General features: G+C 39.6%; 2 protein-coding genes and 1 long non-coding RNA gene across 12 annotated transcripts in view; 2 read left to right on the forward strand and 1 right to left on the reverse strand.

Annotated features, from left to right (window-relative positions):
* The first annotated feature begins 113 nt into the window (after window positions 1-113).
* Window positions 114-1,160, forward strand: LOC126622951 (G-type lectin S-receptor-like serine/threonine-protein kinase B120). The gene is made up of 4 exons (XM_050291617.1): window positions 114-158; window positions 350-381; window positions 595-682; window positions 846-1,160. The coding sequence occupies exons 1-4, from the start codon at window positions 114-116 to the stop codon at window positions 1,158-1,160; spliced, it is 480 nt and encodes a 159-aa protein (XP_050147574.1).
* Window positions 1,161-1,661: 501 nt separating this feature from the next.
* Window positions 1,662-13,938, forward strand: part of LOC126624328 (G-type lectin S-receptor-like serine/threonine-protein kinase At1g61500) — a 64,234-nt gene continuing 51,957 nt past the window's right edge. For 3 of the 9 annotated variants that reach the window (XR_007624053.1, XM_050293394.1, XM_050293395.1), the window contains exons 1-7: window positions 1,662-2,979; window positions 3,079-3,186; window positions 3,345-3,541; window positions 3,654-3,864; window positions 4,027-4,264; window positions 4,364-4,514; window positions 4,620-4,914. Coding sequence is in view for 4 of the 9 variants with exons in the window: in XM_050293394.1 (XP_050149351.1) it covers window positions 1,692-2,979; window positions 3,079-3,186; window positions 3,345-3,541; window positions 3,654-3,864; window positions 4,027-4,264; window positions 4,364-4,514; window positions 4,620-4,914 (2,488 nt within the window). In the remaining 5 variants the exon portion in view is untranslated. The remainder of the gene's footprint in view (window positions 2,980-3,078; window positions 3,187-3,344; window positions 3,542-3,653; window positions 3,865-4,026; window positions 4,265-4,363; window positions 4,515-4,619; window positions 4,915-13,938) is intronic. The other 6 variants (XR_007624056.1, XR_007624055.1, XM_050293397.1 and 3 more) reach the window with 2 other exon arrangements.
* LOC126624366 (uncharacterized) lies at window positions 10,792-13,728 on the reverse strand. Of its 2 annotated transcripts, none has more exons than XR_007624077.1 (4): window positions 13,384-13,728; window positions 12,451-12,514; window positions 11,614-11,683; window positions 10,792-11,310 (listed from the first exon to the last, which is right to left on the reverse strand). It is a non-coding gene; the product is annotated as an uncharacterized LOC126624366 (long non-coding RNA). The 2 variants fall into 2 exon arrangements; XR_007624078.1 differs by lacking the exon at window positions 10,792-11,310 and adding an exon at window positions 11,350-11,470.

Raw genomic sequence — 13,938 nt, forward strand, 5'->3', positions numbered from 1 at the left:
CATTTAACAAGACCGAGCTTAATCTTTGATTTGGATTTACATCCACCTCAGACACGGTTGAGGAGGAAGGCAGGGGATTTTCATCTCCAAACGAATAAGAATGTTCTTCCGCCATGTCGGAGATGGAATACGATCAGCTAGAAGAAATGCAGAAACAGGTTATTTTTCGTGCTCTGATACCATATTGAAGTTTTATATATTTATTTCATGACTAAAATTGTTACAAGTTGCAGCATATAAGGAAGAAGAAACGTGAAGAAGAGAGCAGGGAAGATGGCAGCTAAGCCAACATCATGATGACATGCAATCCCTCTAAAACTTAATCTAATATCCTGCTTTTGCTTTACAGCATGAAGAGCCGAAAGCAAAGAATAAAAAACAGTAAGTGAGGGGGGAACCGAAAGTAACAACACCACTAGACAAAAACTTTCTAATATTTTAACCCTACTTTCAATGATGACTGATGACATCCAATAAAAATACAACTCAAATTGTTGGAACATTGTAAGAATGACTCACTCACTGTAATACGGTATAACTTATTTATCTCATGTTAAAAGCTTTATCGAGCTAATCACTATATTCATACTGCAGGGGCTATATAGCACCTGAATATGCAATAGAAGGTCTGTTTTCAGTAAAGCCGGATGTCTATAGCTTTGGGGTATTGCTGCTAGAGATTGTAAGCGGGCAAAGGAACACTAGCTTTCGATCAATGGAAACTTGAGGCTTAATGGATCTGTAAGCACACAGTACACATGATATTGCAAATGCTAAGTGCACGCTATTTGTACTTCTCTAATCCGTAGCTGTAACATTGGAAAGGTATTTTGGAACGTTTTCAGGCATGGCATCTCTGGAATGAGAATAGAGCAGCAGATCTCATCAATCCTTCCATCACAGAAACTTGTTCCGATTATCAAACTGAACTATTGAGGTGCATACAAGTCGGGGTATCGTGTGTGCAAGACTCTGCAGCTAGTAGACCAACCATGGCGGCTGTGGTGCTAATGCTGGAGAGTGAAATTGCAAGTCTTCTAGTGCCAGTACAACCTATATTTACTTCAATTCTGAGATATGTGGATACAAAATTTATTACGGATGGCCAGGATTTGATATCATCAAACTTTGTTACGATTACAATGCTGGACGGGAGGTGACATATAATCTTTCTATTTCTACATGTTTACTTGATATTCCATCTACTTTTTGTTTAACAATAGCATGGTAAAAAGTAAATAATCGTATAAGAATTCTAAAGACACTTCAGTTTTGATTTTTGTAACATGTTGATGACTTCCACAAGTATTGTATCCCTTTAAAATATCTACTTATAACTGATTTAGGTACCTCTAGAATCACTATCTCGGTCCCCATTGGTTTTGATTGAGATGTGTCTGCTTTCACATTGATCACAAGGCTTTCAGTCGCCCACGTATTCTCATACAAAGATATTGGACTACTTTTTTCATTCAAATGTCAAATATCTAAGAAACAAATATCTGATATTTCAAAGTTTTCTGCCTATGATTTTGAGAGCAATGGTAGACTTTTCCTTGTAACAAAATTGAAAAGTCATTTCCTCACAAGGAAATTTACAGATACGCTTCACATTTCTTTTTATAAGAAAACATATTAGAATTCAGATGGGGTTTAGAACCGAAACCATTGGTAGTATTTTCGGTTCCACCATGTTCTTCCTAATCTTCTTCAGCTTGCTTCTGTCACAGCATCATTGTGCTGAAGTTTATGAAATAACACCGTCACAACCATTTTCACAGACACAAACCCTTGTCTCCCCCAGCCGCATTTTCGAATTGGGGTTCTTCAGTCCTAATGGTTCGGTTAACAAGTACGTGGGGATATGGCACACAAACATATCTCCGCATAAAGTTGTATGGGTTGCCAACAGAGAAAATCCTATTGCAGCTTCAGATACCTTGGCTAATTTGACAATTAGCAGCAATGGGAATCTGGAGCTTGTAGATGGGAAGCAGAATTCTCTTTGGTCAACGAATATTTCAATGCCATTTAATGGTTCAGCTGCAGGGCTTTTGGACAGTGGAAATCTTGTCGTAAAACATGATGATGTCGGAGCTGTTCCATTATGGCAGAGTTTTGATTATCCTAGTGACACACTTCTACCAAGCATGGTGCTGGGATTCGATAGTAAATCTGGGAAGCGCAGTTTAATGAAAGCCTGGAAAAGTGAGAGTGATCCATCAGCTGGCTTGTTCTTGGTTGGACTTTCACCAGACGTTCCATCACAAGTGTTCATTTGGATTAATGAATCGAAACCCTACTGGAGAAGTGGGGCATGGGATAAATCAAGGTTCATCGGGGCACCAGATATGAATAATCAATATCAAAGTGGATTCACTCTAAATGATGATGTGAACCAGGGAACAAAATCTTTTTCTTACAGGGTTTTTAACAATACGCTTTCATATCTTGGCATCTCTTCAGACGGAGTACTGAGTTATTTTAAGCTTTCGGACAATGGCAGCAACTGGTGGCTTCCCTGGGTGGCACCGGTGAATTCATGTGACATTTATGGAACATGTGGAGTTTATGGTGTCTGCAAAGGTTCTGAATCTCCAAATCCAAATTGCGAGTGTTTGAAAGGGTTTGTACCAAAATCAAATGAGGAATGGAGCAACGGAAACAGGACTGGAGGGTGTGTGAGGCACACCGAATTGTTTTGCGATCAGAGTAACACAAGCAGGTCATTTTCTTCAGGTGGAAAAGAAGATGGGTTCCGGAAGATGGTGGGATTAAAGCTACCAGATTTTCATGAGCTTATCGAAAATCTGGAGGCTGACGAGTGCAAGATACGATGCCTAAATAATTGTTCTTGTCAGGCTTATGCGCAAGTTAATAATATAGGATGTTTGGTCTGGTCCAGTGACCTTATTGATATACAAGAGTTTGCATTTGGAGGGAACGATCTTTATATTCGCCTAGCACACGGAGAATTAGGTAAACAAATGAGAATTATTTCCTGCAGAATTATTAGAAGTATCTTTTATTTTCTGTCTCATTCTTTGCTCATTGCAATTCATAAATTCATTTTTTCAGATGAAGGAAAGCCTGTAAAGCTAATTGCTAGCGTCACTGCTGTTGGTTTTATCAGTATCTTGAGTGCCATAGCTTTCGGCGTTCAGAGACTGCGCGGTAAAAAAACAGGTAAGAGAATAACATAGAGTGATAGCAGCTGATGCATTATTCAAATTATTTTATAACTTCCATGCATAACTTCACAAGAACATATTTACTGATTGATATCCATTACTTGATAATCTTGTTGTGATGAAGAAGTTGTGATTGTTATATTTTCGAAACAGGGAACACGAAAGAAAAAACAAAGTTAATGCAGTTGAATCATACAAGTGATAATTCAAGGGATAATCTTCAAGAATACATAAGAAAACATGATCCATCAGAGCTATTCATCTACGATTTTGACAGCATATTAAATGCCACAAACAATTTCAGCACCATGAACAAACTCGGGGAAGGAGGTTTCGGCCCTGTTTACAAGGTGACTATATATTTATTTATTTCAATTCCAAAAGGAAAATATAGTGTTTTCAACACCGGCTAGAAGCCTAAAACTACATGACACAGACATAAATCGAATGTTTAATATGTAGGGTAAGCTACAAGAAGGAAAGGAAATAGCAGTAAAACGACTATCTAGTAGCTCGGGGCAAGGCATAGAGGAGTTCAAGAATGAGATGCTGCTGATCTCCAAACTCCAACACAAAAATCTTGTTAGGATCATGGGCTGCTGCGTCAAAGACGATGAAAAGTTACTGATTTATGAGTTCATGCCGAACAGAAGCTTGGATACTCTTCTATTCGGTTAGTTTCACTGCCACCTTCCATGTTTCGATGAAATTTCTCTTTGTTACATATTGTTCTTTTGTTACCACAATTGGAAATCCCTTAGCTCTTTGTAATCCCCCGATTCTTACGATTTTGTTACTATTATTGGTCACATTTTTTATGGATTTTATCGATTAGATCGAACGCGCAGAGCACAGCTTGATTGGGCTAGACGCTTCAATATTATTCAGGGAGTTGCTAGAGGACTTCTTTATCTCCACCACGATTCCCGTTTGAAGGTAATCCATAGAGATTTGAAGGTTAGTAACATTCTCTTGGATGAGAATATGAACCCAAAAATTTCAGATTTTGGATTGGCACGAATCTTTGAAGGGACACAGAGTCTAGCAAATACTCACAAGGTTGTGGGAACACGGTAAGCGCATTCTTTTCCTATTATTGGCACTTTTATTAAGACTAGAAACAGAGAAGACATTTTTTTCCAGTTATTAATACAAATGAATTGCTTGTGCAGTGGTTATATGTCTCCAGAGTATGCCATGGGTGGGATATTTTCTGAAAAATCTGATGTCTATAGCTTTGGCGTCTTGTTATTGGAGATTATCGCGGGCAAAAAGAATACTAGCTTCTATTACAACGAGGAACAGCATGGATTTTTAGCTCATGTAAGCTAATCAATCAAAATCTTCATTTGGATTTGTGTTTTTAAGATGCTAAATATAGCAGATTCTAACAATTGTAGGCAACGTTCACAATATGACTTTTGTCAGGTTTGGCACTTATGGAATGAAGGCAGGGGACTGGACTTGCTAGATGAAGTATTGGTGGATTCATATTCGTCCTTAGAAGTAATGAGATGCATGCACATCGGACTCCTTTGCGTGCAGGACAAGTCTGAAGATAGACCAACCATGCCGGACGTAGTTTTCACACTAAGTAGTGAGACGGATCTTCCACTACCTAAGCAGCCTATATTTTCTTATTTCCGAATCTCTGTCTCTAATCGTCAACCCAAATATGACAATATTTTCTCTGCAAATGAAGATACCATAACCGTGATCGAAGGTCGGTAAGCAATAGAACGTTGTTATATCACAATGCAGTGGATTTTGGTGATTGCATGTGTAAATACAAGTAGGGTTATTGCACGTGTAAAAGTTCTGCAGCTTGTAGAAAGCAAATCTGCTATTTAGTACACGGCGATGGTTTATTATTCTCAAAAAATTTCACAATTTCAATGGTAGACGTGGCAGATAATCGAAACATTTTGTTTAATGAATTCTTTCTTCTGAATCTTATTTGACGCAGCACAAAGTGATGAATGGGTTACCAACGTAATCCTTTGTAGAACAAAGTCTTGAATTCACCAAAAAATTGAGAGAAATCCCGAAAGGTTGTGTTTGATTAATTCGTGAATGCCTAAATGATTACATCCAGATGACTTAAATGAAGTTTACAAACGTTTGGAGCAACTCAAATGACTTCTAGAAATTAAAACAACATTAACTAAACACTAATAGGATGGAGAAACAAGGTCTGATTTTTAATACGAAACGTTAAACGTCGTTTGGGAGGCTGAAACAACCCCGGATGACCAAAAGCCATTGTACTTCATAGCAAAGAAGTGAGTTGGACTTGTAGCGTCGTTTCCTTTCCGAAAGGTATCACAGGCCCAAATCGGAGCCTAGACACCGAATCTGCAAATTTTCGTTGTGTCTTTTTATCTTCTGATGGTCTATTTCCTTTCGATCCAGTCCACATCCCCGCCTGGGGTCCACCACATCTTGGGCTCTGCCTCCGCCGTAGCACGATATTGTTCGCTTTGGGCCACCATGCCCTCACGATTTTGTTTCTAGGAACTCACAAGAGAACTTCCCAACGGGTCACCCATCCTAGGATTGCTCTCGCTGCGATCTCACTTAACTTCGGAGTTCCTAAGGAATTCAAAGCTAGTGAGCTCCCAAAAGGCCTCATGCTATAGGAGGTGGGCATGTACATATAAGGCATAGAGGATCCACTCTCCTGGCAATGTGGGATCTAACAATCCACCCTCCTTAGAGGCCCGACGTCCTTGTCGGCACATTTCCGGTCAGGGATTGGCTTTGATACCAAATTTTCACATCCCAACCCAGGGTCCACGACATCCTGAGCTCCGCCTCCGTCGTAGCACGATATTGTCCGCTTTGGGCTTCGACCACGCCCTCATGGTTTTATTTCTGGGAACTCACACGAGAACTTCCAAATGGGTCACCCATCCTGGGATTGCTCTCGCTGCGAGCTCACTTTACTTCGAAGTTCCTAAGGAATCCGAAGCTAATGCGGACACGTGGAGTCGAACATTTCTCTAGGAGGTGGGCATGTACATATAAGACATAGATGATCCACTCCCCTGGGCGATATGGTATCTAACATAGCATGATATGGATGGACAAACAAAGTGATGACACTGCCTGCAGTGCAGATCGCCTTAAACTTGTTTTTGTAACAATTTTGATCTAGGTGGATGCTTATCTCTGGCTAGTAAAATAAAATTTTCAAGATGTAAAATTCGGAGCTAAGAAAAAAAAAACCCACAAATAAAAGCACTTTAATTCTCAGAAAACAACCTTTAAGGCTTTAAGTAGCAGTACAAACACATTGTCTCACTGGTAATGATCTACACAATATATCTTGTCCCGTTCATCATTCATGAATTAGGAACCCTAACAATCATATTTACCAAAAAAAAAGACTATATATATGCATATGATATTTTCAGTCTGCAGGAGATCCAACTGCTCTCAGTTCGCCACGTGAGGCGAGAAACTAATGGTAGCAATGAACCTTTAGATATGTACAGAAGGAGCCAAAATATATGTTGATGCACAAAACCGGAGGTCTTGGAACAACGTAAATCCAACCGTGAATCTACAAGAAATGTAAATAACACAAGATGTATCGTGGTTCACCCCAATGTTTGGGCTACGTCCACACTGATATTGTATTTCTCTGAGAGGACTGTGAGGGAGAGAACCTCTGTAATGAGAGTGAGACTTTGAGAGGGGGTGAGAGGGCCTAGGAATTGACCTTTTCTAATTGTGAGGGTGATGAGTCCTTTTATAGAATAAGGGCTCCTCACTTATTACATATTTGCCTCTTTCTTTATTACATAATTACATTTAAGTCCCCCGAGTATTTGTACGAGATCTAAATACGGAAGCCCTAAGTATGGTATAAACAGTAGTCCCCTAAGTCTTCAGTCAAGAGAGTCTTTTGGCTGGAGACTTGAAATTCAGTCCATGTGTGGGCCGAAGTAATTAGATGTTGTCTTGAACTGATGCTCGATATGAGGCGGTGCTCAATCTGAAATGATGCTCAACTAGAGGTAGCACATACTGCGAGGCTGCTCGGCTCGTGGCTTATGTTGCCTTGGTTGGCTCGGCTTGTGGCGTTGAAGGTGAGGGTGTGAAATCCCATTTCTGGATTTCACTGTTATAATCTACGTATTTGTATTATTGAGATTTTATATTATTTTCCGAGAATTTATTTTAATTTGTTTGAAGTACGAAGTTTGAAGTTTGGAGATTAATCCGTAGACCTTTCGAGGTCACAATTTATATCGTTGAATAGATTTCGAGATCACGAACGTATAGGCGAAAGCCGCTTGCGAGTCCGAGTTTTAACGGTATAGTTACGGATATTTAAAGTTGTGTTACTAAACTATATATTTTAATTTATTTTAAAACTCCCACATAGTGGGAGAGGGACCAGGGAGAAATGGAAAATAAAAGGGAACGGACAGGAAAAAAAAAGAGGAAGGAGGGTCTGGTTTTGACCCGTTTTTGGGCATTTTCGACCCTTTTGACCCACAAACTTGACCCGCTTGTATCTCCTTCATCCAAGCTCTGTTTTGGGTGATCTTGGTGTCCATGGAAAGCTCTTGGCGAGCCCTACATCTCTGTACTTTTAGATTTCCCATTTTCTTATCCATTTTTCCAGTTCGAGGCAGAAAAGTTCCGTGGGTTTTCGGCGGTTTTATCATTTTTCCGATGAATCCGGCAATCATTTCCTTCGAGTGAGGTATGAAACTTTACCTACTGTTCATAATCTTCAAGTTGGTATGCTTGGTTTGTGTTTTTGTAGTCGTTTTAGTGTTGGGTGTTTAGAACCCTAGAAATCCGGTTTTCCCCGGTGAAATTGAATGGCATACGGCTTGAATTTGTCGTTGGGCTAGTTGTGAAAAGTATTTCCCTTGTTGAGCTCTAGCTACCACGTAATTTTGAACTCATTTAATTAATATTGAAAATTTGGGTTTTCTAAACCCTCCACCTTGGCTACCACCACGTGTGGCGGTGCGTGGGACAGTCTTCGAGTGTTGTTTAAGTACCAAATACCTTCTAGTGACCCTGTGAACCCATGTCTAGCTTGGTTTCCCGAAATTCAATTGTTTGGTGTGGTGATCAAATTGGACCGCCACTTGTTTGTATGATTGATGACAATCCGATCGTTGGATCGTCGTACAATTTTGTGAACACCCTAGTTATCAGTTGTTGGACCTTTGAGAACTTATAAATTGGAAATCCGATGTACGGATCTTCCGGATTGAATAACCTTAGGTTGTTGACCTTAATGGACCTACCTTATCGAGGTTAATGTTCTAATCATCGTGCTCTACTCTAGAGTGTCGCTTATCTCTAGAGTTGTTAAGGCTTGATGGAGCTTAGTTGGCTCATCACGATGACATGTCGTTCCCAGTTGATGTGTGTCTCGATATATGTATTAGTGGCACCATATTGAGTTATACTTGTGTGTGTCTCGATATATGTATTAGTGGCACCATATTGAGTTATACTTGTTTATTAAATGTGCTTTCTATTGAATTGTTATTTTTATTTTTAGCATCAATCTATGTTTAGTAATTGTGAATCGACTATAGCTTGGAAACGTTTATGAAATGTGGTTAGATATGTATGAGGTGTATGATTATTTTCATGACAATGTGATCCTAGAATCCTATTAGAGGTATGTTGTAGCACTTATATGCTTGGGTGACATATTAGTGGTGACCTCGAGAAGTTGATGGTGTAGGTGACTGCGTTGTAACTCATAGGGGTTGAGATGTGGATAAGTTGGGGTGTTGAGTTTACTACACCATGTAGTAGTTGTACATTGATGGTCCTGTTTGATATATCTGCATTGGGGGACCATACACATTCTAGGAGTGATCATGCTTGGTATATCCGCATTAGGTGATCACTACTTACCTGATTATTTTTACCCTGCTTGGTTAATCCGCATTAGGGGTCATTAGTGGTCCTGCTTGGTTAATCCGCATTGGGGTACCATACTATATATGGATCGCGCTTAGGTAACCCGCGTTAGGTAATCCTTATGGCCATGTATGCTTAGGAGTGATCATGCTTGGTTAATCCGCATTGGGTGATCACTTCCTAATAGTTGTAGGGGTGACTCTGCTTGGTTAATCCGCATTGGGGGTCACTGCCTACTTGGTTACTTTCTCAAGGGTGGCTCTGCTTGGTTAATCTGCTTTGGGGGGGGCACTTCCTGTTTGGTTACTTATGTGGGCTTCAGTTGAACTGCGTCCCTCTAGCCCTAGTTTGAATGTACATATGAATGATGGTTTTTGAGAATCTTGATGGTTTGAATGGGATAAGTCGTTGGATGTCTGGGTGACTCCTTCGGAGTTGTTAGAGACTTGATTATGTTTTCATATTTACGAACTTATATTTGAGGTTATAAACTATGATCAATGGTATTTCTTTTTATTGACTATCTCATACTTGTAATTTGGTTCCGTTGAGTGGTCCGGAACCCAGTGTTGTTGGATTTCGTTGAGTGGTCCGGAATCCTTGCTTTTGCTCATTTCCATAAGGTTATCTTAGAATCCTAGATTCTAGTGAATGAGAATTACGCACAATGGATCTTGTGCATACAAATTAGAATTACCATGTTATTATTCATAACCCAAGTAGGGAATTATGTAGAGGTCTTTAATTAAACTCGTGAAATGATGTGTTATCTCACTGATTGATTAACATAATTAAATATTAATATTGTGCTTTGTGATTCCCTGATATGTTACAAGCTATGGATAGAGATATAATGTTGGAAGCATAGTGATTGGTATGATGTAGTGAAATGTGATTTGACTTGTGTATTGGAAATGGTTGTGTCATGTGATTGAAATGCATATTGAATTGCTTGGAAGATGTGAGATCTAGTAATGGACCGATAACCTATTGTGATGGGGATTTGTTGCTCGATATTAGTTCGTTTTGTTGAGTTTTTGTGAATTGAGTAACTTGAATCCTGTTTTGTTCCTTCGAGCAGTAGTTATGCTTCTTGGACTTCCGTTCGGTTCTGTTGAGTGGTTTGGAACTAAGTTCTGTTTGGATTCTGTTGAGTGATGGTCCGGAATCCCTTCTACTCTGCGATTCCGTTGAGTGATGGTCCAGAATCGTATCCTGGTTTGGATTTCGTTGAGTGATGGTCCAGAATCGTATCATTGACTTGTTAGTTCCTTGGATTGATATCAACTTCAGAGATGTAGGCTTCGGCCAAACTGTGTCGCTCTAACCCTGCATTTTGGTATATGATGTGTTGTTGATTGATGTGATTGTGGAATAATGTTGGTTGTGATTTTTGTCATTATAATTAGACTCGTTGACTATTTTGGCTAGAGAATAGCATGGTGATCCGTTGATTGTTTTTTGAGATGTTGCATATTATGAAATGGAGAATCATGTGAAATGTAGTGATTTATATGAAGGATGAAGTGGAAAATATCTGTGTGGGCATATCATACTTACGTGCATGACAAGATAATAATTGTGTATGGCTTATGGTTGATGCGTAGTGTGGTACCCTATGTTTTTTTCACTATAAGTATTTTACAAAAAGATTAAAGTTTGACGAACGTTGAACTACGCTTTGTACATATCCCAGAGGCGGGGTATGTTAGATGTACGGGTATTGGTGATGTCATGTGTCGATTCTGTACGTATGTTGGGATCGGGGCGTGACAGAGGGAGTCCCTTTTATAGAATAAGGGTTCGTTCCTCAATACATGAATAATGGGCTAGAGTTGATGCTCTCTAATGGTGGTGAGGGAGTCCCTTTTATAGAATAAGGGCTCGCTTATCAATACATGAATAATGGGCTAGAGTTGATGCTCTCTAATGGTGGTGAGGGAGTCCCTTTTATAGAATAAGGGTTCGCTCCTCAATACATAAATAATGGGCTAGAGTCCCCTAAGTATTTTTCATGAGGCCCAGTTGAGGCCCAATATATGGTGTATAGTGTAGTCCCCCAAGTCTTCGGTCAATAAAGTATGTTGGCTTGAGACTTCAAATTGAATTCATGTATAGGCCGAAGTGGCGGTTGTTCGGAGGCGGTATTTGTATACCTTGCACTGAAGCTTTGTAGGTGAAGCTTTGCAAGTGAAGCTTTGAAGCTGGAGCTCTGTAAATGAAGCTTTTGAAGTTAGAGCTTTTGTAAATGAAGCTTTTGAAGCTAGAGCTCTGTAAATGACACGCCCCAACCCTGATATTACCCGAATACCAGGATAGGCACGTGCTACCCGACACCCGAGGGTGACGAAAGCCATTAATTGATACAAAAGCTACGAATAAGAAATAAATACGGGTTATGAATTAAAAAAAAACAATGAATTAACAATTTAGGAACGTGTTCAGAGCATACAGCTAAACCTAGTCACTAACAAGAATTAAGATAAGATTGAATGAACAAAGGAGTGGGTCCTACCCCGAGAGGACTCGAAGATGCCGCTGCGGAAGTACCTTAATGCCGGGATTCTATGCCTCGTTTCTAAGACCTGAATGGGGGCGCAAAACAAGGGTGAGTGGACCAAGTTTATATACATACGTAGTACGAAAACAGTTATGAACATACTAACCCCCGCAGTTTAATTATGAAAACTACTAGAATAATAAGTGATAAGCTTTTCAGAAAACTCTAGCATGCCATAAAAACAATTCATATATCCATCTGCAAATCAATCTCAGAAAATCATATCAGAAATCATATCAGAAATCATATCAGGAAGCATAACACAAGTTGTGCTGCTAGTGAGTGCACTGAATAACAATACTCCCGGCCCAATGCCTGCACCTCAGTCTTTGTGCCCGTAGCCAGAGATATCTCCCTCCCGGCCCAATACCTGTCTTTGTGTCCCTCAGCCTTTCGCTAGGGATTATTTCTCCCGGCCTCAATGCCAACACCAGATCCTCGCCCCAGGCGGCATAATGTTCACTAGGTACGTACAAAACATAATTCATCTCTAAAATACAACTTCGTAGCATAAATTCATCGATCCTCTATACTACGAAGAGGTGTTCGAAAGTCATTTGAAACACATTCTTAGCATCCTATCATCATCGATCAGATAGTCTACTAGAATGAGGGTTCTATAGAAAATACGATATAATGGAAATAATTCAAAACATATATATATAATCACGTACAATCAAATCATCATGCTTCCTGTAAAGTATTCCTCAAATCAATAATTCTGCAAGGCATGCTATTAAATTATGCAATTCTATCAATAAAACATGCAATTTTCGAAGGTGGTCCACTCACAGATACTCCGAAGCAGCAGAATTGTGTGGAAAAAGATTAAGGAAGTCTCCACTAGCAACTTCACCTAAGCACGAAAATGTACAATTTAATAAACTACCCAAAAGATAGAATTTTAGGAAATGGAAATGGGTTTTGGGTTTGGGTAGGTTAGGAACAAGAGGGAGTTTTGGGCTTAACTGTATGAAGTGTACAGTGTGTGTTGTGTATGTATGTGTGTGAATGTATGGTGTGTGTGCCGTGTGTGTACAAGTATGATCCCATACTTGTACACACACGGCACACACACCATACATTCACACACATACATACACAACACACACTGTACACTTCATACAGCACACAAACATACACAACACACACGTGCACCATACACCATCACAATTACTTACACACACACACACTTGCACGGACACCAACATGCCAAACACACACACAGACAGCATGCATATATATATATATAAACACACACACAGAGACAACATGCATATATATATATATATATACACACACATACATACATATAAACACACACGCATGCACAACATGCATATATATATATATACACATATATAAACACACACACAGCATGCATATATATATATATATAATCACACACGCACAGCATCATGCATATATATATATATAATCACACACGCACAGCAAGCATACTTACACACACACACACACGGTTCACGCACACACACACTTGCACATACACATACATACACGCACAGCATACACAGCATGCACAGCATGCTCACACACACCCACAGTTCGCATACACACACACCTACGAACTCGCCGGAGTTCGTCGTTGGAACCGGGTTTTTGGCATAGAGAAAAGGTAAGGTCAAAACCCTCGATTTTGACCTTAAAACCAACACAAATAACATGATTAACCCCAGAAATTTGAAGAAAGAAAACAAGTATCACCTGGGTTCGAATTTGAGAGCTTCAAAGCTCACGGCATCAATGGTGATTCACTTCACAATGCCCCGATGATGCATGCAAGACCATAATCTTGTTCCCCGAGTCCCATAGGTTTAGAATATCAAGATTTGGGGTTGAATTGTGAAGAAAATGGCACTGGTGGTGGCTGGGTTCTTTCTCGGCACCGGAGAGAAGGGGAAAGAAAAGGAACGGAGAGAATAAGAGGAAAGAAAACTGAGAGGGAAAAATAGAGAACTTGGGGGAACAACATTCCGGGGTGGGCCCCACGGTTCACCATTTAATATTAAAAAAAACAAGTTTTTAAATAGAAATGGGTGAGGTGTTACAGTAAATGAAGCTTTTGAAGCTAGAGCTTTTGTAAATGAAGCTTTTGAAGCTGGAGTTCTATAAATGAAGCTTTTGAAACTAGAGCTTTTGGAGCTTTTGTAAATAAAGCTTTTGAAGCTAGAGCTCTGTAAATAAAGCTTTTGAAGCTAAAGCTTTTGTAAATGAAGCTTTGAAGCTGATTGACATGAGTGATGCTCATGAATATTTATG

Source organism: Malus sylvestris, chromosome 5 (assembly GCF_916048215.2).
Source record: "Malus sylvestris chromosome 5, drMalSylv7.2, whole genome shotgun sequence".
NCBI lineage: Eukaryota > Viridiplantae > Streptophyta > Magnoliopsida > Rosales > Rosaceae > Malus > Malus sylvestris.